At 58.6% G+C, this 21,548-nt stretch overlaps 1 protein-coding gene across 1 annotated transcript; it reads right to left on the bottom strand.

The window, feature by feature from the left end:
- Window positions 1–12,638: 12,638 nt before the first annotated feature.
- GPR35 (G protein-coupled receptor 35) lies at window positions 12,639–18,741 on the bottom strand. The gene is made up of 2 exons (XM_081243201.1): window positions 18,229–18,741; window positions 12,639–14,310 (listed from the first exon to the last, which is right to left on the bottom strand). The coding sequence occupies exon 2, from the start codon at window positions 14,298–14,300 to the stop codon at window positions 13,389–13,391; it is 912 nt and encodes a 303-aa protein (XP_081099327.1). The 5' UTR covers window positions 14,301–14,310; window positions 18,229–18,741; the 3' UTR covers window positions 12,639–13,388.
- Window positions 18,742–21,548: the final 2,807 nt, after the last annotated feature.

The raw sequence follows: 21,548 nt of genomic DNA, 5'->3' as shown, positions 1-21,548 counted from the left end.
AAAACAAACCCAGGTCAAACCCAGGTCGTCAAAACAAACCCAGGTCAAACCCAGGTCGTCAAAACAAACCCAGGTCAAACCCAGGTCGTCAAAGCAAACCCAGGTCAAACCCAGGTCGTCAAAACAAACCCAGGTCAAACCCAGGTCGTCAAAACAAACCCAGGTCAAACCCAGGCCGTCAAAGCAAACCCAGGTCAAACCCAGGCCGTCAAAGCAAACCCAGGTCAAACCCAGGCCGTCAAAACAAACCCAGGTCAAACCCAGGCCGTCAAAGCAAACCCAGGTCAAACCCAGGCCGTCAAAACAAACCCAGGTCAAACCCAGGTCGTCAAAACAAACCCAGGTCAAACCCAGGCCGTCAAAACAAACCCAGGTCAAACCCAGGCCGTCAAAACAAACCCAGGTCAAACCCAGGTCGTCAAAACAAACCCAGGTCAAACCCAGGTCGTCAAAACAAACCCAGGTCAAACCCAGGTCGTCAAAACAAACCCAGGTCAAACCCAGGTCGTCAAAACAAACCCAGGTCAAACCCAGGCCGTCAAAGCAAACCCAGGTCAAACCCAGGCCGTCAAAGCAAACCCAGGTCAAACCCAGGCCGTCAAAACAAACCCAGGTCAAACCCAGGCCGTCAAAGCAAACCCAGGTCAAACCCAGGCCGTCAAAACAAACCCAGGTCAAACCCAGGTCGTCAAAACAAACCCAGGTCAAACCCAGGCCGTCAAAACAAACCCAGGTCAAACCCAGGCCGTCAAAACAAACCCAGGTCAAACCCAGGTCGTCAAAACAAACCCAGGTCAAACCCAGGTCGTCAAAACAAACCCAGGTCAAACCCAGGTCGTCAAAACAAACCCAGGTCAAACCCAGGTCGTCAAAACAAACCCAGGTCAAACCCAGGTCGTCAAAACAAACCCAGGTCAAACCCAGGTCGTCAAAACAAACCCAGGTCAAACCCAGGTCGTCAAAACAAACCCAGGTCAAACCCAGGCCGTCAAAACAAACCCAGGTCAAACCCAGGTCGTCAAAACAAACCCAGGTCAAACCCAGGCCGTCAAAACAAACCCAGGTCAAACCCAGGTCGTCAAAACAAACCCAGGTCAAAGCCAGGCCGTCAAAACAAACCCAGGTCAAACCCAGGCCGTCAAAACAAACCCAGGTCAAACCCAGGCCGTCAAAACAAACCCAGGTCAAACCCAGGCCGTCAAAGCAAACCCAGGTCAAACCCAGGTCGTCAAAACAAACCCAGGTCAAACCCAGGTCGTCAAAACAAACCCAGGTCAAACCCAGGTCGTCAAAACAAACCCAGGTCAAACCCAGGCCGTCAAAACAAACCCAGGTCAAACCCAGGTCGTCAAAACAAACCCAGGTCAAACCCAGGTCGTCAAAACAAACCCAGGTCAAACCCAGGTCGTCAAAACAAACCCAGGTCAAAGCCAGGCCGTCAAAACAAACCCAGGTCAAACCCAGGCCGTCAAAACAAACCCAGGTCAAACCCAGGCCGTCAAAACAAACCCAGGTCAAACCCAGGCCGTCAAAGCAAACCCAGGTCAAACCCAGGTCGTCAAAACAAACCCAGGTCAAACCCAGGTCGTCAAAACAAACCCAGGTCAAACCCAGGTCGTCAAAACAAACCCAGGTCAAACCCAGGTCACCAAAACAAACCCAGGTCAAAACCCAGGTCGTCAAAACAAACCCAGGTCAAACCCAGGTCATCAAAACAAACCCAGGTCAAACCCAGGTCATCAAAACAAACCCAGGTCAAACCCAGGTCATCAAAAACAAACCCAGGTCAAACCCAGGTCATCAAAACAAACCCAGGTCAAACCCAGGTCATCAAAACAAACCCAGGTCAAACCCAGGTCATCAAAACAAACCCAGGTCAAACCCAGGTCACCAAAACAAACCCAGGTCAAAACCCAGGTCGTCAAAACAAACCCAGGTCAAACCCAGGTCATCAAAACAAACCCAGGTCAAACCCAGGTCATCAAAACAAACCCAGGTCAAACCCAGGTCATCAAAAACAAACCCAGGTCAAACCCAGGTCGTCAAAACAAACCCAGGTCAAAGCCAGGCCGTCAAAACAAACCCAGGTCAAACCCAGGCCGTCAAAACAAACCCAGGTCAAACCCAGGCCGTCAAAACAAACCCAGGTCAAACCCAGGCCGTCAAAGCAAACCCAGGTCAAACCCAGGTCGTCAAAACAAACCCAGGTCAAACCCAGGTCGTCAAAACAAACCCAGGTCAAACCCAGGTCGTCAAAACAAACCCAGGTCAAACCCAGGTCACCAAAACAAACCCAGGTCAAAACCCAGGTCGTCAAAACAAACCCAGGTCAAACCCAGGTCATCAAAACAAACCCAGGTCAAACCCAGGTCATCAAAACAAACCCAGGTCAAACCCAGGTCATCAAAAACAAACCCAGGTCAAACCCAGGTCATCAAAACAAACCCAGGTCAAACCCAGGTCGTCAAAACAAACCCAGGTCAAACCCAGGTCGTCAAAACAAACCCAGGTCAAACCCAGGCCGTCAAAACAAACCCAGGTCAAACCCAGGTCGTCAAAACAAACCCAGGTCAAACCCAGGTCGTCAAAACAAACCCAGGTCAAACCCAGGTCGTCAAAACAAACCCAGGTCAAACCCAGGCCGTCAAAACAAACCCAGGTCAAACCCAGGCCGTCAAAACAAACCCAGGTCAAACCCAGGCCGTCAAAACAAACCCAGGTCAAACCCAGGCCGTCAAAGCAAACCCAGGTCAAACCCAGGTCGTCAAAACAAACCCAGGTCAAACCCAGGTCGTCAAAACAAACCCAGGTCAAACCCAGGTCGTCAAAACAAACCCAGGTCAAACCCAGGCCGTCAAAACAAACCCAGGTCAAACCCAGGTCGTCAAAACAAACCCAGGTCAAACCCAGGTCGTCAAAACAAACCCAGGTCAAACCCAGGTCGTCAAAACAAACCCAGGTCAAAGCCAGGCCGTCAAAACAAACCCAGGTCAAACCCAGGCCGTCAAAACAAACCCAGGTCAAACCCAGGCCGTCAAAACAAACCCAGGTCAAACCCAGGCCGTCAAAGCAAACCCAGGTCAAACCCAGGTCGTCAAAACAAACCCAGGTCAAACCCAGGTCGTCAAAACAAACCCAGGTCAAACCCAGGTCGTCAAAACAAACCCAGGTCAAACCCAGGTCACCAAAACAAACCCAGGTCAAAACCCAGGTCGTCAAAACAAACCCAGGTCAAACCCAGGTCATCAAAACAAACCCAGGTCAAACCCAGGTCATCAAAACAAACCCAGGTCAAACCCAGGTCATCAAAAACAAACCCAGGTCAAACCCAGGTCATCAAAACAAACCCAGGTCAAACCCAGGTCATCAAAACAAACCCAGGTCAAACCCAGGTCATCAAAACAAACCCAGGTCAAAACCAGGTCAAACATCAAAAACAAGGAAAGTCTAAGACACTGTCACAGCCAAGGAGAGCCCAGGAGTCAGGACAGTTAGATGTAACGTGACATCCTGGATGGGATGCTGGTACATGAAAAGTTCATTAGGTAAAACTACACTATAGGAATGAGCTATGGACAGTAGTCAATAACAACAATCGATATTGGTTCGTTGATTGTACCAAATGCACCACACAAATGTAAGATGCTAATAATGGGGACGTGAGTACAGGGCACATGGGAACTATTTGTATGATCTTCTCAACTTGTCTACAAATCTAAAACTATTCTAAAAGTAAATTCTACAGAAGAAAAACAAAAGCAGAAGGAACGAACAGTAAACGAAAAATAAAATGGCAGAACAAAGCCCTATCATGTCAATATCCACATGAAATGTAAATGGATCCAATATGCCAGTTGAAAGAGTCTGGCAGAATGGACATAAAAACACTAATCCATGCCACCTTTCACAAGCTGACTGAAACCGTCATCAGACAAGGAGGCTGAAAGTAAAAGGATGGAGAAAGATATGCCACGCAAACATGAACTAAAGTCAAGTCAGAGTGGCTATGTTCATATCAGATATAGACTGCAGAGCAAAGAGAACTACCAGGGGCAGAGAGAGACAATACATATTGATAAGAGGGGTTAAATGCACTAAGAAGACAAGGCAATCGTTAATGTATGTGCACCAAACCGCATAGTCGCACTAGAATCCTTCCCCGTTTCTACAAGTCTTCCTAGACTTGTATAGTTGGGCAAGCTTCTCCCTCACCCCCTTTCCCTGGACCCCCCAGAAAAACAGAGGAGGCTCTCTGGGAGGAGCTGCCTGTGGCCCCTTGTGTTGAGGGTGAGCACTTACCGGTCCTTTGCGCCACATCTCCCCACCGCTTAGACAGCCACTGTTTCAATCGCCTGTTCCAATTCTCTGTCAGACCATTACTCTGAAGATGAAAGTGTCTTCTCTGGTCTGAAGAAATGGAACTTGACCATACAAACTGGTGCAAACCCTGCTGTTCCAGTTATTTGCTGACACTCTGAGCGCTTGCATCTACCACTAGGCCCGCAAAGCCCAGGGCAGGGTGAGCATCTGCTCCTAGTGGGACCCGTTTGGGGCCACCTGGGGCCATGGGGCATCAATCTGACTTGTCAGCCCTGTGGGAGCCACCGCCAGCCGGGAATCTACCCCCGGCCGTCTGCAGTCTCAGCCTCTCTCGTTGATGGACACACAGCCTTTGCTGGAACTCTGTACCTCAGCGGGTTCAGGAGGACCCTGTAGAGATTCAGCCCATCTCTGAATGGCTGCAGTGCCCACATGTCTACTCATTTCATGGGCCCCTCTGGCCACCTTAGGCAAAAGCACTGGGATAGCCATTTGCCAATTCCAATCACCTCTGATCCTGGAAGGGGGTTCTTCTGATGGGTATCGAAATGTCCTAATTTAATGCACCCCTTAAATTTCCATAGTGATTTGCATGGGACCATCTCCTTAACAGATCAGTTTTCTGTTGACCATCTACCTGATCGTATGGCAAGGCCATTGGCCACCACCCATGAGTCAGTAAAAACTCAAACGCAGAGGCAAACAGCATGCAATTCAGCCCACTGAGCTGATTCATTTTTACCTTCTTTGATCAGATGGTGACCATCCAAGCAGGATGCTGCCCATTCCCCTTGGAACTGCCGTCCGTAAACCAGGCAGCCCTCTGTTGGTCCGTTGAGAGCTGCTTATAGGGCACCGTCCATGCGGTAATGGCTTCTGGCGGCTCCTCAGGGGTTCCAAAGTCAGTGCAAGGGGGAAAGAGGCTCCCTGATCACGGATATTCCTCTGGGTGCATATGCACCTGTATAAATAAGTAAATAAAATTTCCATCTTATTCGGGAGTTCTTCCGGTCACTGACCTCCCCACTGGCGGTTTCTTTGGCATCACTTAGGATGTTTCAGAATTACTTTATGTCCCAGGGTAAGAGGAGTGATCTCAACCAAAGCCCAATAGCTGACCAATCATCTCAGACGGAAATGTTCCAGTGCAGCATCCCAGTGGTCCCCGCTGGGTGGCGCTCACTGACTTCTACCCTAAGGCCCAGTCTGTGCTCCACATGGGGCAATAGTTCTTTTGCCTTAGAGTTCAATTTGTCCTTTCTGTGCTCCAGCTTCTACCGGACATAAAGAAGATGGTAATCCCCTTCCGTCCATCGGGCGTCCTATACTATTTCATATTAATAACCTCTGTGGGCTGGACAATCTCACTGACCCCCATTTAGAACTCCCAATCAATGTTGGCTGAAGGGTGGGTTTACACGCCTCCCGTTTTACAGGATTAGGTAGGGGATGCTGTCCCCAGTCAGACACAGTACATATCCCCAGAATACGTTCTGCTACAGCAGATGCAAACACCTCCCCTGCAGTCTGTTCAAGCATTCCAATTTTCATCCAAAGTTTCACCTCAATCTCATCAACTCTCGCGTTCCTTTCTCCTCCTAAGATCTAACGTTCACTTCTATTGGGACTTCACCCACAGGTTTTGGAAACACAGGGCATGGGCTCTAGGTCAAGGGGTCCCAGAAATGAGTCACCTCCGAGTTGCCCCCACCTTCCCACGAGCTTCTGAAGATCTAGAACCAAGAGAGGTGCTTTTCCCCACTAAAATCATTTTTATTTTCCCTTAGAAGGTGAGGGCTTCCAAGTTATTCCATTTGTGGGAAGTGTAATTACAGTATCTTGTTGTCACAAAACAGGGTAATAAAATAATCCAGAACCACAGCAAGAATTTTGTTTTGTCTTCTAAAATAATTCTGATGTTTTTCTCTTTCAGTTTTAATGCTATCATCTAAGTGATCAAACAACATCTCAAATGGGGACCTGATGGAATTATAATTCTTAAGATAGAGTTTTATAAATGTACCTGCTATAAATGTGAATCTTAATAGTCCCCCGCTGCAGTGAGTAATAAAACAGATGCTGGTTGCTGGCAGAGCCTTCCTGGTGATCTTTGGCTCTGGCCTTGATGCAGGTGACCGTTTTATCAAAGGTATTGCCGCTAAATATCATGGGTGGCCATTTATCCTGACTCTCTAAAGGCTTCCCCATTTCCAGGCCTCAAAGTCAACACCTGAAACTCAAGCTTTGCCTGGGGTTCTCCAGGCCCACAACCTTCCCCGAGCCTGATGCAGAGCTGCCTCGGCATCTTGACAGGAAGATAGTGACCATTCATGGCAATATTACGTACAAATAGAGGGACCAAGGTCTGCAGTGCCTGGACCCACAGGGGCCTTGCAGCAAGTCCAGGGGATGAGATGGGAGGAGCACTGAAAACCGCTTCTCAGAGTTGTGCAGAGGGACAGTGCAGGCGGGACGTGCCCTTCCCTGTCTTCTGCTCAGGTGGTGGTTTGGGGGAGTCCTCGGGATCCCAAGTCTGAAAAGGGGTGCCTGAGGGAGGCCACCCTGACCCCCATCATTCCCAGCCAGGGAATCACTCCCAGGAGCCCTGGCCAGACCCTGAAGATGGGGATAGGGCTCAGGTTCCCGGGGAGCCCTGCCAGGGATGGGGCAGCTCCTCAGCCCTGGGCCCCCTGTGGTCTCCAGGGCTGGGGACCTGGGCTGGGAACTAAGGCCAGACTCCGAGGGTTCGGGGGTAAGTTCAATACTTGGACGTGCCTGGGTCTCACCTGTACTCATGTCCTTGGCCCTACAAATGTTAGAGGTGACCCTGGATCCAAGGATCCCAGGATACAGGCAAGAACACTGAGGCTGAGAGAACACTGAGGCTGGTAAGGAAGCCACCTGAATCTGCACTCAGGCAGCCAGGCTGCGGGACTACGCTCTGGACTGAGGGACCTCAGGCTATCCTAAGGGCAGGTCAGAGCCTGCTGGCCCTGGCACACTGGGCTCCCAGCTGAGGCCAACAGGGAAAAGGTGGGAGGGTTCCAGAGGCTATGGCAGGCTGAGGACAGGGCAGCTGGGGTGTAAAATTTGGAGGTGGTAGGAAAGGCAAGGGGACATGGGCGTTCTTGCGTGTGTGCTGGCTGGGATGCAGGGAGGGGAGAGGGCAGGGGCCCAGGTCTCAGTTTTGTTTCTCTTGGGTGGCACTTCTCACTAACAAAGTGGTTCTCATCTAGGGGGGCTTGGAAGTTCCTAATAGACACCAGCACTTTGTGATACTATGTGCCAGGCAAGCTCTAGGTGATTACCTAAGTCAAATCACTTGCCCCTTGCTATGGTCACAATGTCTGTGTGTCCCCACAATTCCTATGTTGGAATCCTAATGCCGGATGGGATGGTGCTGGGTGTTGGAAGCCATCCTGGAGCCATTGCACCATGACAAAGTCATGAAGCAACGGAAAGCGGAACTGCAAGGCAACGCCATGCCAGGATGGTGGACTACAGCTCTGTTGTTATGTTCTATGATAATAAATTTACATATAGGGGCAATTTTGGGGGGATGTTGCTCCACGTGAAAGAAAAATTCCTCTAGGACTCTCCCTCCTGAAACTACCACAGAATGGGAAGTACCCACTAAAGCCCCGGGGAAATAGGTAAAGAATTAAGAGCCTGGTACTAAGGGGATGTTTTTATGAAAAACACCCTCTAGTATGGAGTTATGGCCATGGGCCGGAGTTCCTGATGACATAGGAAATTTATGGTTCTATTATAAAGGAAGATTAATTATAAAAAAGCAAATGACTGGAGCAGAATTGGTTGCTAGGATAGGGAGAAAAACACTGTCTCAGTTGAAGGAAACAACGAGAAAGAGCATGCAGGGTATATTGTAAATAGTTTCGTGGAACCATTGTAAAAGGTTGCCCATGCAAGAAGAGAAATAGGAACAAGTAGCTCCAACTTTTACAATTAAAATAATTATATAACTGCTTGGCTTGGTTACTAAGAAATAACCTGTGATTAATGGGAACTTGGGGAAATATTTTAATAGGACATCTAGAAACTAGGGGATATTTTTTTAAAAAATCTTCGTAGAATATTTTGAGATTTGATTGTGCTAAGGTTGTTTGGCCATGTACCTGGTAATGTAATCAACTATAACATATGAACCTGTGATTGTAAACAATAAAGGAGAGGATGAGAGAGAGAAACATGCAATGCTGATACTTTAAGAAGTGTTAATAGATTTATTTCCTTCGCCGACGCTATCCATCCCTCAGGTATCCCTGGACTCCGGCAGCTGGGTGGGACCTTCGGGGGTTGATTAGGTCACGACAGTGCAGCCCTCAGGGACGGGATTAACGCCCTTATGAAAGAGATGCCGGGGAGCTCCCGCACCCCTTCCACCATGTGAGGACCCAGCAGAAGACGGTGGTCTGGGAACCAGGAGCCGGCCCCACCAGAACCCGGCCACGCCGGCACCCGGACCAAGTGGGTACTGACGTCGGGGCTCTGTTTACAAACCACCCAGCCTGTGGTGTTCCGTTACAGTGCCCCACCGGCCTCGGCAGACTGGGACAGTCCTACAGGAAGGAGTTAGGGCCGAGGGACAGCGGCAGGCAGGACGGACCCATGACCCGAGCTGCCTGTGTGCCCCCCGCTGGGTCTCTGTTGAGCATGCTATCCTCACCCTGTTCATCTGGGTCGCAGTGCAGAATTCACATTCCCTTCGTAAATTAACTTAAAACCTTAAGCAGAGCTGGACACAGCTGCGTAGTGAGAGGCAGGCGAGGGGGCAGGCAAAGCCCCGGCCCTCCTCCCCCTCCCCACCAGCGGCGGGAGCCGCCCCCCCACCCCCCCGGCTCTTTTCCTGGAGCCTGAACCGTCTTTGGGGAGGGAAGAGGGGTTGCCCCAGAGGCCCCCAGCCCCACGGGGTGCGGAACCTCCTAGGAAAGGAGGGGGGCGGTGGGGCGGGGCGCTAAGGGGCGGGGTCCTGGGCTTGGGCCGGGCCTGGCACCGAGGGGCGGAACCTGGAGCGGCGGGGACACGTGGGCGGCTCCGGGGCGCTGGCCCCGCCCCCTCGCCGATGCTCCGGCCCCGCCCGCCAGGGCTGTCCTGTCCAGCCTGTCCCTGACCCGTGCGGGCGCCGGGCTGGGACCAGCAAGTTGAGCATCGCCAAGGACAGCGATTCCGGCCTCCAGTCCAGTGTGTGAGGCGCAAAGACTACAGAACCGGTACCTGCAGGGGTTGGGGGTGGGGTCCGGCGTGCCCTTGAGAAGAGACAAAACCTAGCGTGACCCCTGGGCAATCCCGCCCCGCTGTTCTCCAGAGAGCGCCCTCCTGGTTACGGAAGGTCACTCCGCTGCCTCTGCCTGCTGCCTGCTTCCTCCGGCCCTCACATCACACCCCTCCGCATTGGAACCAGGACACCGCGACTCCTGGGGGCCCCCTTTCTTCCTCCTTAGCCACGCCCCTCTAGAGTGGCCCACTGAGTCCCGTGTTGCCCCTCATCACGGTCGGAGCCCTCATCCTGGCCAACGTCTGGCCTGGCCACCCTGGTCCTGGCCATCCCTCCCTTGGACCCCCCAGAGCAGCACGAGGAGAGGCCCGCATAAAGAGCGCCTCCGGCTCCTCTGACACGAACGCTCCCCCACCTTCAGAGCACCCATGGAGCCCCGATTCCCCTGCAAGGCCCCATGATCCTATCTGGCCCACTTCCCAGCTTCTCTCCTCCCCGCTTCCTCATGCAAGGCCTCAGAACGCAGCCCTTGAGGCTCCGGGGTGCACGTTTTGGGGTCCAGTGCCTGTCACGGGGCTGGTTTTATCTCTACTTGCTGATGAATAAGTCAACTCGGGTCTGGCCCTGCAGGGGTCACTCGCAGCTCAGGGTTGTCTTCCAAGGTGCTAACCTCTTCATGATGACATGGCGGTGCCCCCTTCAGGCACCCCCTCCCCGCCCACTGGTGGTCAGGATTGGACCCCGTGGGGCGGACTTCATGCCCTGCAGTTTCCAGAGGGGGCGATGCCGGGCCAGGGCCACACCTCCTTCTGCCGGCCAGCTGCCACTCTGGCCAGCAGGCAGCCCCAAGAGGAGACGGGGGCAGGGGCTGTGGCTGTGCTCTTGGCACCACGAGAAGCTCTGCACTTGAGCCAGGGACAGGGCAGCTGCTCTTGACCTCCTCGGCACTGGAGCAGCGGCCAAGGGCACTGATGCTGCTGCCAGCCTGGGCCACATAAACAGCCTCTCTGAGGAGCCCGCTGACGGGCCATCTGAAGCATCCCTGTGCCTGGGCCCAGAGCAGTGTGCCCAGGGGCCAGAGGTACCCACCACCTCATCAGAGCAAGTGCGGGAGGGGGCAGGTGAGCTGCTGCCGGTGGTCAGCGTGGCTGGGGCAGCCAGGTGAGCCTGGACCTCCTGGCAGCGGAAGACCCCGAGGCCAGGCCATGGGTGGGGCACCTGCATGGGCAGAGGGGGTTTTACCAGCAGGCCACGCTGACCACCCTGCAGGTCCAGGGCCCTGCTGCTTTGTTTCAGTGCCAAGAAGTCTGTCTCCCTCAGGTTGAGGCTGGTGGCCAGGCAGGAAAGCAGGTCTAGCCTGGGACACTGCCCTGCCTGCGGCCTGTCCGCCCTCATTCTGCATGAACAAATCTCCCTGTGTGGCGGGGGAGGCCAACGAGGGGCCTGGGCCTCCCGATCCTTCTTCTGGTCACCTGGCCACCTGAGGTTGTCAGGGGATCCCACCGCTACTGCCCCGGCCCCAGTTGGGGGGTTCCGGGCTCTAGCACGAATCCTCAGGATGGTCGCCTTCCTGGGCTTCTTAGTGCAGGTGTTTGTGCTGATCCAGTCATTTGGTTCCAAGCCAGGCCTTCTGGCCCCAGTGGAGTGGACACATCCTGAGATCCATGACGATCTGGGCCTAGCAGGGTCCCCCGGAGCTTCCCCTCAGGCCGTGCTGAAATGATGCACCTGCTCCTGTAGGTGTTGACCTAGGAGACACTCTGCAGGACCTTGCACAGGGCGGCCTCCCGGCCCGACCTCCCGGCCCTGGGGGCAGGATCCGTCCAGCTCAGCAGCAGCGGGCGGTCACCACCACCTGGTTGACCAGGTGATGCAGGTCTCTGTCCACCTACTCCGGCAGTGGCAGAAACACAGCGCGCCGGGCCGTTGAGGGCAGACCCAGAGCCACGAGGAGGCAGACGGAGGCACTGGTCATCACCCGGACAGGACACTCCTGCCTGTACTGCAGCCATTGGAGTCGTTCCCGGGGGCAGTGGCCACAGACACCGAGGCCAACGGCCTGGGAGGGGGCGGGAAGATGGTGGGAACTTCAGCGGGCTCAGGGGCCAGGACTGCCCCGGCTGGGTTGAACTTCACCTGGGCCAGGGATGGAGATGCCGCCGCCTTTCTCTTCCCCCTCCCCCAGCCCCTCCATCTTTCTCTCCCTCTCTCCCCCCGACTTCCAGTGCCAGCCCCAGGGCTCCCAAACAACCTGGGTCAGGGTGCCCCTCCCCTAACCTCAGGGGGCTCCACCAAGGCCCCCTCCAGCCTGTGGACCCACCACCTCCCCTCCCCTGCCCCGTGGGACGAGGGGCCCCAGCCCTTGGCCTTGTGCCTGGGCATGGACCGTGGCATCCTTCCAGGCAGGGGGCTCTGTGGGGGGTCCTTTCTGGGCCTCTCCACCCAAGGCTTCCACTCAGCCCAGGACCTTTGCCGGTCCGCACCTCTGCCCAGTTACCCTGTCTGCCCAGGCCACGTGGCCCCTTGTAAGGTCCATCCTCCGGCGGCCCGTGGCGTGGGGTCCCCAGACTCCTGTGGCAGGCAGAGCTGGCCCCTGGTCCTTCCTCAAGAATCCAGGACCCCCACCCACTCTCGGGGACCCTCTGAGGGATCAAAAGGGCTCCCAGGCCAGCCGCTGGGGCTCCCGGTCTGCAGGAGAGCGTGAGGGCCTGGCGCTGCGGGGAGACCAGGCTTACCTGTCGTCTCCCTGCCTGTTGGTCCCTCTCTCCCTCCTCTCCGGCTCCATCGTTATGCTCTCTCCTCGCCTTCCTCGATGCCCCTTCTCGCTCTGCTCAGTGTCTTCCTCACTCTCGTCTCTGGCCTGTCCTTCTCTCCTCCTGTCCCTGTCACTCTCCCCCTGTTGTCTTCTGTCCCCGCTCCCCCTTTCTTTCCTCCACACTTCCCACCCCCAGGCTCTCTCACCACCCCCATTCCCTCTCGCTTTCTCCTCATCTGACTCTCATTCTCTCCCATCTCTCACTTTTTCTCTATTCCTGAGACTGTCTCTGTCCACAGGGCCTCCTAACGCCCCAGGCTGAGGCACAAGATGGCTCATGGGGCTCCTCCCACCTCTGGCCCTTACAGACGCTTGCTCGTGTCACCTGCCAGACACAGAAGTCAACTGTCCCCTCCGCCCCTCCTTACACTTGGACTGGGAGCTCAGGACCAGTTGCCTACACTCGGCATGGCCCGGGCCCGGGACTGACAAGGCAGATGAGAACCAGCCCTCCATGGCGGCCAGCGTGGCCCCTCCAGGAACTGCCCACAGCCCTGCCAGAACTCCAGACGGATGGGGAGTGGGCAGGGGTGGGAAGCAGGTGGCAGGGCCTGAGGAGAGCCCCCCAAGTGGAAAGCTCTAGAAAGTTACCGGGGAAGATGCCCCCAGGCCCCCCACCTCCCACCATGTGAGTGTGGGTGGCACACACAGAGCCTTGGTGGAGAGCTTTATTCCGGCCCCTGTAGGGCGGCCGCAGAAAGCTGGCCATCAGAGCTTCACAGCACCCAGAAGGCCCTACCCCCCAGCACCCCAGATGTACCAGGCTCCGGGTGCAGCAGATGTGCAGCCCCACCCAGGGCCCCTGGCGTTGGCCTCGCTCAGGCCTCATCCTCCTGCCCTCTTCCCTGCCCCTCTTTGGCCCCAGGGGTAGGGGTGTCTCCTCCCCAGGCTCCGTGCCTGGGCTGTTCTGCCCACCTGGGCCTCGTGAGAGTGCCCCCAGCCCGATCCCGGAACCCCTCATCGCTGCTCACGGGTCCCCGCCTCGGCATTGCCTCCCAGGAGCCCGTGGCCCGTCTCCTAGGCCAAGGTCACAGAGTCCTGGCTCTTGCGGGCCTTGGCTCTGGCGGGGAGGGCGGTCAGCGCAGATGCTTCCTGGAACTCCTCGGCCATGAAGTAGTAGCAGATGGCGTCAAGGCAGCAGTTGGCGTCTGAGAGTCTGCTGGTGATCTGGAGGGCGAGACGGGTGGCACAGGTGTGCAGGCCCAGGGCCGTGCTCACAGTCAGCACCACGTGCAAGGGCAGGAAGCAGACCACGAACACGGCCAGGCTTGCCAAGACCATGCCGGAGGCCTTCCGGGTGGCTTCCGCCTGGCCTGCGTCGGCGGCTGGCCTCCGGGCCAGGGCGGTCACCACCTGCAGAGAGCAGAAGACCAGCACGGCCAGCGGCAGGTAGAAGCCCAGCAGCAAGAAGACCACGGTGTAGGGAGTCTGCCCGGAGCGGCTGGAGAAGCAGAAGCCACCGTCCTGCATGTCCAGGGACCAGTGGAGCACCAGCGAGCCGAGCACCAGCACCCAGAACGTGGCACACACGGCCACGGCCTGGCGTGGGGAGCGGAGCCCGCGGGCTCGGAGTGGGTGCCGCACGGCCACGTAGCGGTCCACGGCGATGGCCATGACCAGGCTGATGCTCATGTACCTGTTGGCCAGGTAGATGCCCTGGGAGAGCTGGCAGAGTGGCGTGTCTGTGGTGCTCTTCAGGAAGTGCAGAAAGAAGGGCAGGGCACAGAGCAGGCAGAGGTCAGCCACGGCCAGGTTGGCCATGTAGATGTGGGTCTCTGTCCAGCGCAGCAGGCGGCAGCACAGCACCCAGAGTGCCAGGCCGTTGAGCAGCAGACCCAGCAACAGCAGCCCGCCCATGTAGGCGAAGAAGACGTACTTGGCCACCTGGGGCCCGGGGAGCTCCCTGGAGCTGCAGGTACTGTTGTTCATGGTCCTGGGGCTGCAGGAGGGGAGCAGGGCGTGAGGCACGCAGGCAGGGAGGGGGGCCTGGGCCCGCCCACCTCCGGCCAGGGCTGCAGGCGGCGAGCACCCACCCCGCAGTCAGGAGCCCCCAGTCCACCTTCCCAAAGAAAAAATCAAAAGGAGCTCTGAGGCACCCTCCAGGCCACCCCCCACCCGCTTAATGGGTGGGGAACCAAGGCCTTCGGAGGCCCGCGGGCCCGAGGCGCACAGTGAGCAGGCCCAGGGCTGGACCCAGCCCCCCTTCCCCTCTCCCGAGCCCTCGCCTGCAGGGACCTGCCTGCCGCTGGGCAGAAAGGAAGGCGGGAGCCCACCGCCCACCTCCAGTCCCAGCCACCCCAACGCTGCCAGCCTCGGCCCAGACCCAGTACCATTCTCACAGGGTGGGGGGACGCTCAGAGGCAGCTCCAAGACAGGCCAAGGACAAAGCCCAGAGCCGCCTACTGGCCCCTCCACCCGCTCGGCAAACCCAGCTGCAGGTGGTGCCCAAGTCTGATCCACACCTGCACCTCGGTGGGCCGGCACCTGCCCCACCTGGCCTTTCCTGGCTGCTGAGGTTCAGGACAGCAGGGTCCGTGGCTCAGTCAACCAGCTCTCCAGAAAACTCCAGAACTCCGTCTCCCTCCTCCCTCCCTCCTTCCTCCCTCCCTCCTCCCTCCTCTCTCCCTCCCTCCTCTCTCCCTCCCTCCTCTCTCCCTCCCTCCTCTCTCCCTCCCTCCCTCCTCCCTCCTCTCTCCCTCCCTCCCTCCTCCCTCCTCTCTCCCTCCCTCCCTCCTCCCTCCTCTCTCCCTCCCTCCCTCCTCCCTCCCTCCAATGCTTTATCCTCTTCCTGACGGCACAGTGGCTGGGGCCACCCCACGCGCCAGCCTCCCTCCAAGACCCTCCCCAGCTCTCTGCCCTGAGGTCCCACTTAGATTGGCCTGAGGCTCCCCTGGGGTCAGGAGTCCCCTTGAGCTCCCTACAGCCAGGGCCGTGAGGGCAGTCCTGCTCCTCCGGGTGCAGACCCGTGGCTCAGAGCCAGCCTTAGGGTGGCACTGGGCGTCGTACACCCTGTCATGATCAGAAGCACCCACGTGGCCTCACCCTCCACGCCTCTTGCTCCCCTGGACATGCTCCATGACACAGCCTGGGACTGCTGGGATCAGCTCACCAGGGTGGAGGTGGGTGGGGTCAGCGGTAGGACATTCTGGGCCGTGGCAGATGGTGCAAAGTTCAGGCTCTGGCTTCACCCTGAGCCGGCAGCACCCAGGGTTGCTGGTGTCAAACATGCGGGACCACGGAGCACGCATGCGTGAGTGGCGCATGCCCACCAGACCCCCTCCCATCCCCCCACCTTTGTTTCTCTGGCTGGAAGGGCCTGGAGGGGTGGGGCGGGAGTGGCCTTTCTTCCCCCATGAGCACAGGCCCTCTTGGGGGCTCGCTGACCTTCAGGTGAGGTAGGGAAGGGGCTTCAGTCCACTCAGGGAAGGGCCCACAGCCAGGTTGGTGGGTTCTGCTCCGCCCGCCCCCTCCCCACACAGGAAGGGAAGAATCATCCAGAGCCCAGTGACTGCAGTGTCAGGTTCACTGGTGTCTGGCATGGGGTGCCCATTTCCTCAGCCACGGCCCCCTGGGAACCTCCAGGCCGCAGTCCACTAGGGAGGCAGGAGCACAGACTGTAGCCAGAACAGCAGTCTTCCACCAATTATCCCATTCCATCTCTGCTGAATTATAAATGGCACATTTGCCAGCAATTAAATTTTCATGGGCCCTTTCACTGTGTATGAATCTCTACAGCCCCTAAGGAGCCCCTCTTCTCGTGTTTGCAGGATTCTGCTTGTTCTGTCCCCGTTCTGAGCGACATGTCACTCTGCACAGGTTCTGTGACCCCCAGACCCACGCAGTCAGTCTCCTCGGACCCCGGAACCCACTGGAACAACTGCTGGGATCCTCGCTTCCTGTCCGCCTGCCCTGCTGGCCGCAGCCAGGCCAGCTCTGTGTGGCACCCGCAGCCTGGAACCCTCGGAGCCTCCTGGGAATATCCCGATTCTGCAGGCCCAGCTGCCACAGGGGGTCCTCCGTGCCATCTCCCCACCTGAGCTGGGTCCAGGGCCTGCCCCTCTCTGCTCTGGCCAGTGGTGCCTGCAGCAGCGGTGGTTGCTGTTGCTTCTGGATCACCCACAGCCCAGGGCACTGCCTGGGCGGGAGAAGGAGGAGGCAGGCCTGTCCCCTCCCTTGAGACCCTCCACTCAGACGGCTGCCTATGGTCTGGGCCCCGGTCCACACACCCGGGGGCGTATCACTTCCAGTGTAGCCTCAGTGTGGCCCAATATTTTGTGCAGGAAAGTTAAAAAATCTAACTGCAGTCTTTCAATTTTCCCTTTTATAATAAAACAAACTAACTGTCAGGGAGAAGGACACCAACTTTGCAAGAGTCTCAGGGTGCACACGAGACTTTGAGGAAATGCCTTGGTCATGGCACCTCATCTCTGTCCTTTAGGGTGAAAAAAGTTTGGGGAGTCAAGTCCCAAGGTCCAGCTCAAATAGCATGGGGTCCCCAGAAGGCACGGCAACCAGTTCAGGTCCCTGCTTGTGCCAGGCGAGGGCATGGGGCCCTCTGTGGAGAACAGGAACCCCAGCTGGCCTCCTGCTTGGATGTACAGACCTGTCACCTCCAACAGACACTGTGCAGCCATTGCCCTGCGGCGGCTGGGGCCCCTTGCAGCACGGCCGGGGCTCAGAGCGTTCGGCTGTTATGGGCTCTCTGTCAGTTCCTGCTGGGGGAGGCTGGCCCGAGGGGTAGGAGTACCTCAGGGGTGTCGCTTCCTGCTCCAGGGGTGACAGTGAGATCAGTCAGCTTCCCCTACAAGATGTGGGAAGCCACCCTCTGATTATGCGCTGAAATACCTCTGCTGTCACCTGGAGATAAGTCTGGTCATGTTTGGGAGGTCCGAGCACAACGCAGCCTCCCGCCAGCCCTCCCTGCTGGGCCCCCAAGGAACTCCGCGGACTCCCTGAATGGGATCTGGGGCAAAGAGTGGGCGCAGACCCCCGTTGCCTGGGCACCATAGAGACCTCTGGAGCGGGGACCCCACTTTAGAAATAGCCCAGGACAAGTTTCACAAAGCAGCGCTCACCGTGCTAGGAAAACCCCACTCAGATACCTCCTCTTCCAGCTTCAGATGCTTGTCTCAACCCACGGATACATTTCAGAGACTTGAATGAGGTGGGAGTCCAGGCCCTGGGAGACACCCTAAGTTCTTTTGCACTGCTGTCTGCGCTCATGCCCCCTTTCTAGAGACCATCACCTCCTGCAGATCTCCTCCATCAGGACACTCTGCTGAGGTTCAGAACTCCATCCCAGCCCCCACCTGCTGAGACCCCATCCCAGCCCCCACCTGCTGAGACCCCATCCCAGCCCCCACCTGCTGAGACCCCATCCCAGCCCCCACCTGCTGAGATCCCATCCCAGCCCCCACCTGCTGAGACCCCATCCCAGCCCTCACCTGCTGAGACCCCATCCCAGCCCCCACCTGCTGAGACCCCATCCCAGCCCCCACCTGCTGAGACCCCATCCCAGCCCCCACCTGCTGAGATCCCATCCCAGCCCCCACCTGCTGAGACCCCATCCCAGCCCCCACCTGCTGAGACCCCATCCCAGCCCCCACCTGCTGAGACCCCATCCCAGCCCCCACCTGCTGAGACCCCATCCCAGCCCCCACCTGCTGAGACCCCATCCCAGCCCTCACCTGCTGAGATCCCATCCCAGCCCCCACCTGCTGAGACCCCATCCCAGCCCCCACCTGCTGAGACCCCATCCCAGCCCTCACCTGCTGAGACCCCATCCCAGCCCCCACCTGCTGAGACCCCATCCCAGCCCTCATTCCGCTCTGAGACCCCTGGCCCCAGGGGCACTGACCTGCAGTCAGCCTTGGTTTTCCTCCTGAGCTGCCGAAGCCTTCGCAGGTGCTGCCTGATGGGGGCGGTGGGGAAGCAGGGCTGAGGTGAGCCGGTCCCCCTGACTGTACCCCTCCTTAAAGCTGGCAGGCGGTGGGTGTGCTGATGACAGCGGAGTGGGGGTGACGTGGCTCCCCACCACCTGCACCAGCCCCGCTCCAGGGCTGCCTGGGGAAGTTTCTGGGAGAGGAAGTGGGGTGCCAGAGGCCGCCTGTGTCAACACCTCCAGAGGAGCAGCGTGCTTGCTAAGACAGGGCACTCGCTCTGGAGATGGCCCGAGCTGGCGAGTCCAGACCACCAGGCGGCGGGGAGGCATCCTCTCTCCCCGTCGTCTCTGGCTTCTCCGGATGGCGCTGAGCCTTTCCCAGGGCTGAGCCCCGGGGCTGCGGTCGGTGTCCGCACCCCGCCCCGGCATGCTGGCAGGAAGGCCCTGCACCTTCGCACGCACTTCGCCCACGCTGACGCTGACGGCGTGACCGCGGCCCTCCTGGGCTTCCTGCACTCTGCTCCAGCCGCGACTCGTCCCTCCCCTCCACCAGCTGCACCTCGTCACGCCCACCTCCTCAGGCGCCTTCTTTCCAGACGGTCCCTTCCCCTGGTCCAGAGCGTTCTCCTGCCCCGCTCCGCCAGGCCCTTCTGGGGCGTTGTCTTCTCCCCACTCTGAGCTCAGGGCTGGGAGACCCTGCTCAAAGGGCTACTCCCGCCCCCTGCAGAGCCCACCTCCGGGCCACGCAGCCCTCCGCTTGGGTCCCGCAGCACCTGGCCTCAGCACCTCTCTCGGCACAGACTGCGAGGGGCTGGGAGAGCTCCGACCCCAGCCCTGCCCGTCTCCACAGATGGAAACTGAGGCCCCGAGAAGGGGAGTGGCTGGCCCAGGCCTCCTAAGCCTGGGACCAGGGACCCTGCCCGGAGGCCCCTGAGGAGGGCCCGGGCTCCACCCTCCAGACCCAGGCCTGAGGGTCCCGCCGTGGGCTCCTCCCCTGCCTTGCCTGCTCTCTGCCCATCCCCCAACCCCCAGTCTCCCCAGCCTCCTCCCCCGGCCCCTCCCTAGCCCCCCAACCCTGCCTGGCATCCTCCACAGGGCTTCCCCTGAATGTCTCCTGTGTCCTTGTTCTGGCCGGTGGCTGGGACCTCACCCACTCTCGCGCATAGTAGGGCCTCAACAAATCCCGTTCACCGGTCAGCAGGGGCCCCAACCGGAGAATCCAACCGGGTGGCCAGCGCCAAGGAACAAGCAGATCCTTGGCCATAGCAGGCGCTCTGTAAACAGGAGTGGCCGCAGGCTCAGAGCCCTGTCGGCCTGGAGTGGAATGGAGCATCTCTCCCCACCTCCCTGCCCCACGGCCCTTCCATCTACTGGCCCTTCGGCCAGCTCCCTCCCAGTGGAGGGAGCTGGGGCTGCTTGGGGTGGGGGGGCGGGTCCTTTCCTCAAGTCCCACTGGATCCCCGGGGCTCCGAGAGGCCTGGCCCATTCTCGCTGCCGGCTGGCCTCAAAACCATAAGGGACCCTCCTCAGAGAAAGACTGGGAAGGACCCCGCTGCTGGCACCCACCGTGGAGCCCCCGGAGCCTTGGTGCTCAGGCTCAGACAGAGCCCCCCACGCCTCATCCCAGCACCCTCCTCTCCTGCTTTGCACCTGCTAGGGAGCCCACGTGGCAGGCCCGTGGGTGGTGGTGGTCCAGGCGCAGGTCTGAAGGAGGGTCTCTCCCGCCCCTGCCTCCCAGCCCCCCGCCCCTCCGAACGTTTGGGGTTTGAGAGAAAAAGGCTGCTGGCAACACCTGCAGCTGGGAGATGCTCACAAGGGTGGAAATTGGCATCACTACCCTATCTAGGTGAGCCTCCCTTTGAGGGAAGTGCCCCCCAGGAGGCGGAATCACTCCAGCGGAGGCTGTGGATGTGGCCCAGGGCCCCGACTGCACCGCCACCCGGAAACCTCACTGCTTCTGGGAGCCCCAGCTTCCTCACCTTGGGTGACAGCGAGGCCCCTGCCGTCAGGGTCCAGGAGGGGACAAAGCCCTGAGAGTGGGGGATTCAGGACCCTGGCCAAGAAAGAGGACGAAGGACCCTGAGGACACTCAGGTGGGGTGTCCTGAGCCGGGCAGTGTGGCCACTGGCCAAGGGTCTTGACCCACCCAGGCTGTCCTCCCCAGGCTACATACACTCTGTGTCCACTCTGACCTCACTCAACACTACGGTCTGCCCCTCTTCTGTGCCCACCCTCGCCACCCCACACGTGGGCAAACGTGCTGGACTCGGCTGGCGGGGGGGCGGGGGCAGGGGAGATGGGCCAGGTGGGCATACCCAGCACGGGGGGAGCGTGCGCTCACATTGCGAGGCTTCACAGAGGGCAGGTCAGGACCTGGAGGTTTCTTGAAGGAGGAGGCCCTGGAGCTGGACCTGGAAGGTGGGAGGAGCGGAGAGGGGGAGGGGCTTCCTGGAAGATGGAAGGGCGCAAGCAACGCCTGCCTGGGCACTGGGAACAGAAGGCGGGAGATGGAGCCGACAACCTCTCTTGCACAAACCCCAGGACAGCTGGGCGGACAGGGGAGCTTGACTGCCCGAAGGGAGATGCGGCCATTGGTGCAGGCGGAGGGAGACCCTGTGCAGCAGGCACCTCCAGAGCCTGACCGGCCGGGTGGAGGCTGGTCTTCCATCGGGCCTCTCAGCCTGAGGCAAAGGAATGCCGGTCCCACCGCTCTGCCTTTAATCTAGTATGCTGATTCTTTGTTCTTCGTGGATTCTGCATTATCTCTGATATATTAAAATATTGCACTGAAGGACAGTTTATCTTGATTACTGACTTCCGTGGGGCCCCTTAGATGTGCCGGGCCAAGGCCTCACTTGCCTCACCCTGGCCCAGGCGCCTGGCCTGGAGCGGGGGGACCCGAGGGCCCTAGGATCAGCCTTGGGCCTGGCATCCCTGCGAAGCTGAGAGAGAAGGCGTGGACTTCTGTCACTGCAGGCACTTTCTGTTCCCCTCTTCTCAGAAACCAGGCCTGGGAAACATCCCTCCCACCTCCCGCTGGTTTGGCCAAAAGCCAGCCTGGGGGCCCTGTCATCTGCCCCTGCTGTCACCGCAGTGGGGCAAGGCGGGGGTGACTGCAGGATGCCACGCGGGGAGTGGAGGAGGATAGGGGCACACCCCTCAGGAAACTGAGGGGCACGGGGACACGGCTGGGGGGAGGGAGAGGAGGTGGCCGGTGCAGGTCGTCCGCGGCGGCATCCCCCTTGCCCTCCTCCCGCTGGCCGGCAGCCCTGCCCTGGGCCGCTCGCCTGCTCTTC

The sequence above is a fragment of the Mesoplodon bidens genome (genome assembly GCF_964165515.1).
Source record: "Mesoplodon bidens genome assembly, chromosome: 8".
NCBI classification, from domain to species: domain Eukaryota; kingdom Metazoa; phylum Chordata; class Mammalia; order Artiodactyla; family Ziphiidae; genus Mesoplodon; species Mesoplodon bidens.
This window is presented reverse-complemented; position numbering and strand designations above follow the sequence as displayed.

Excerpts from the sequence above, each read along its gene's own strand:
- GPR35 (XM_081243201.1), bottom strand. The coding sequence starts at position 14,300 with ATGAACAACAGTACCTGCAGCTCCAGGGAGCTCCCCGGGCCCCAGGTG.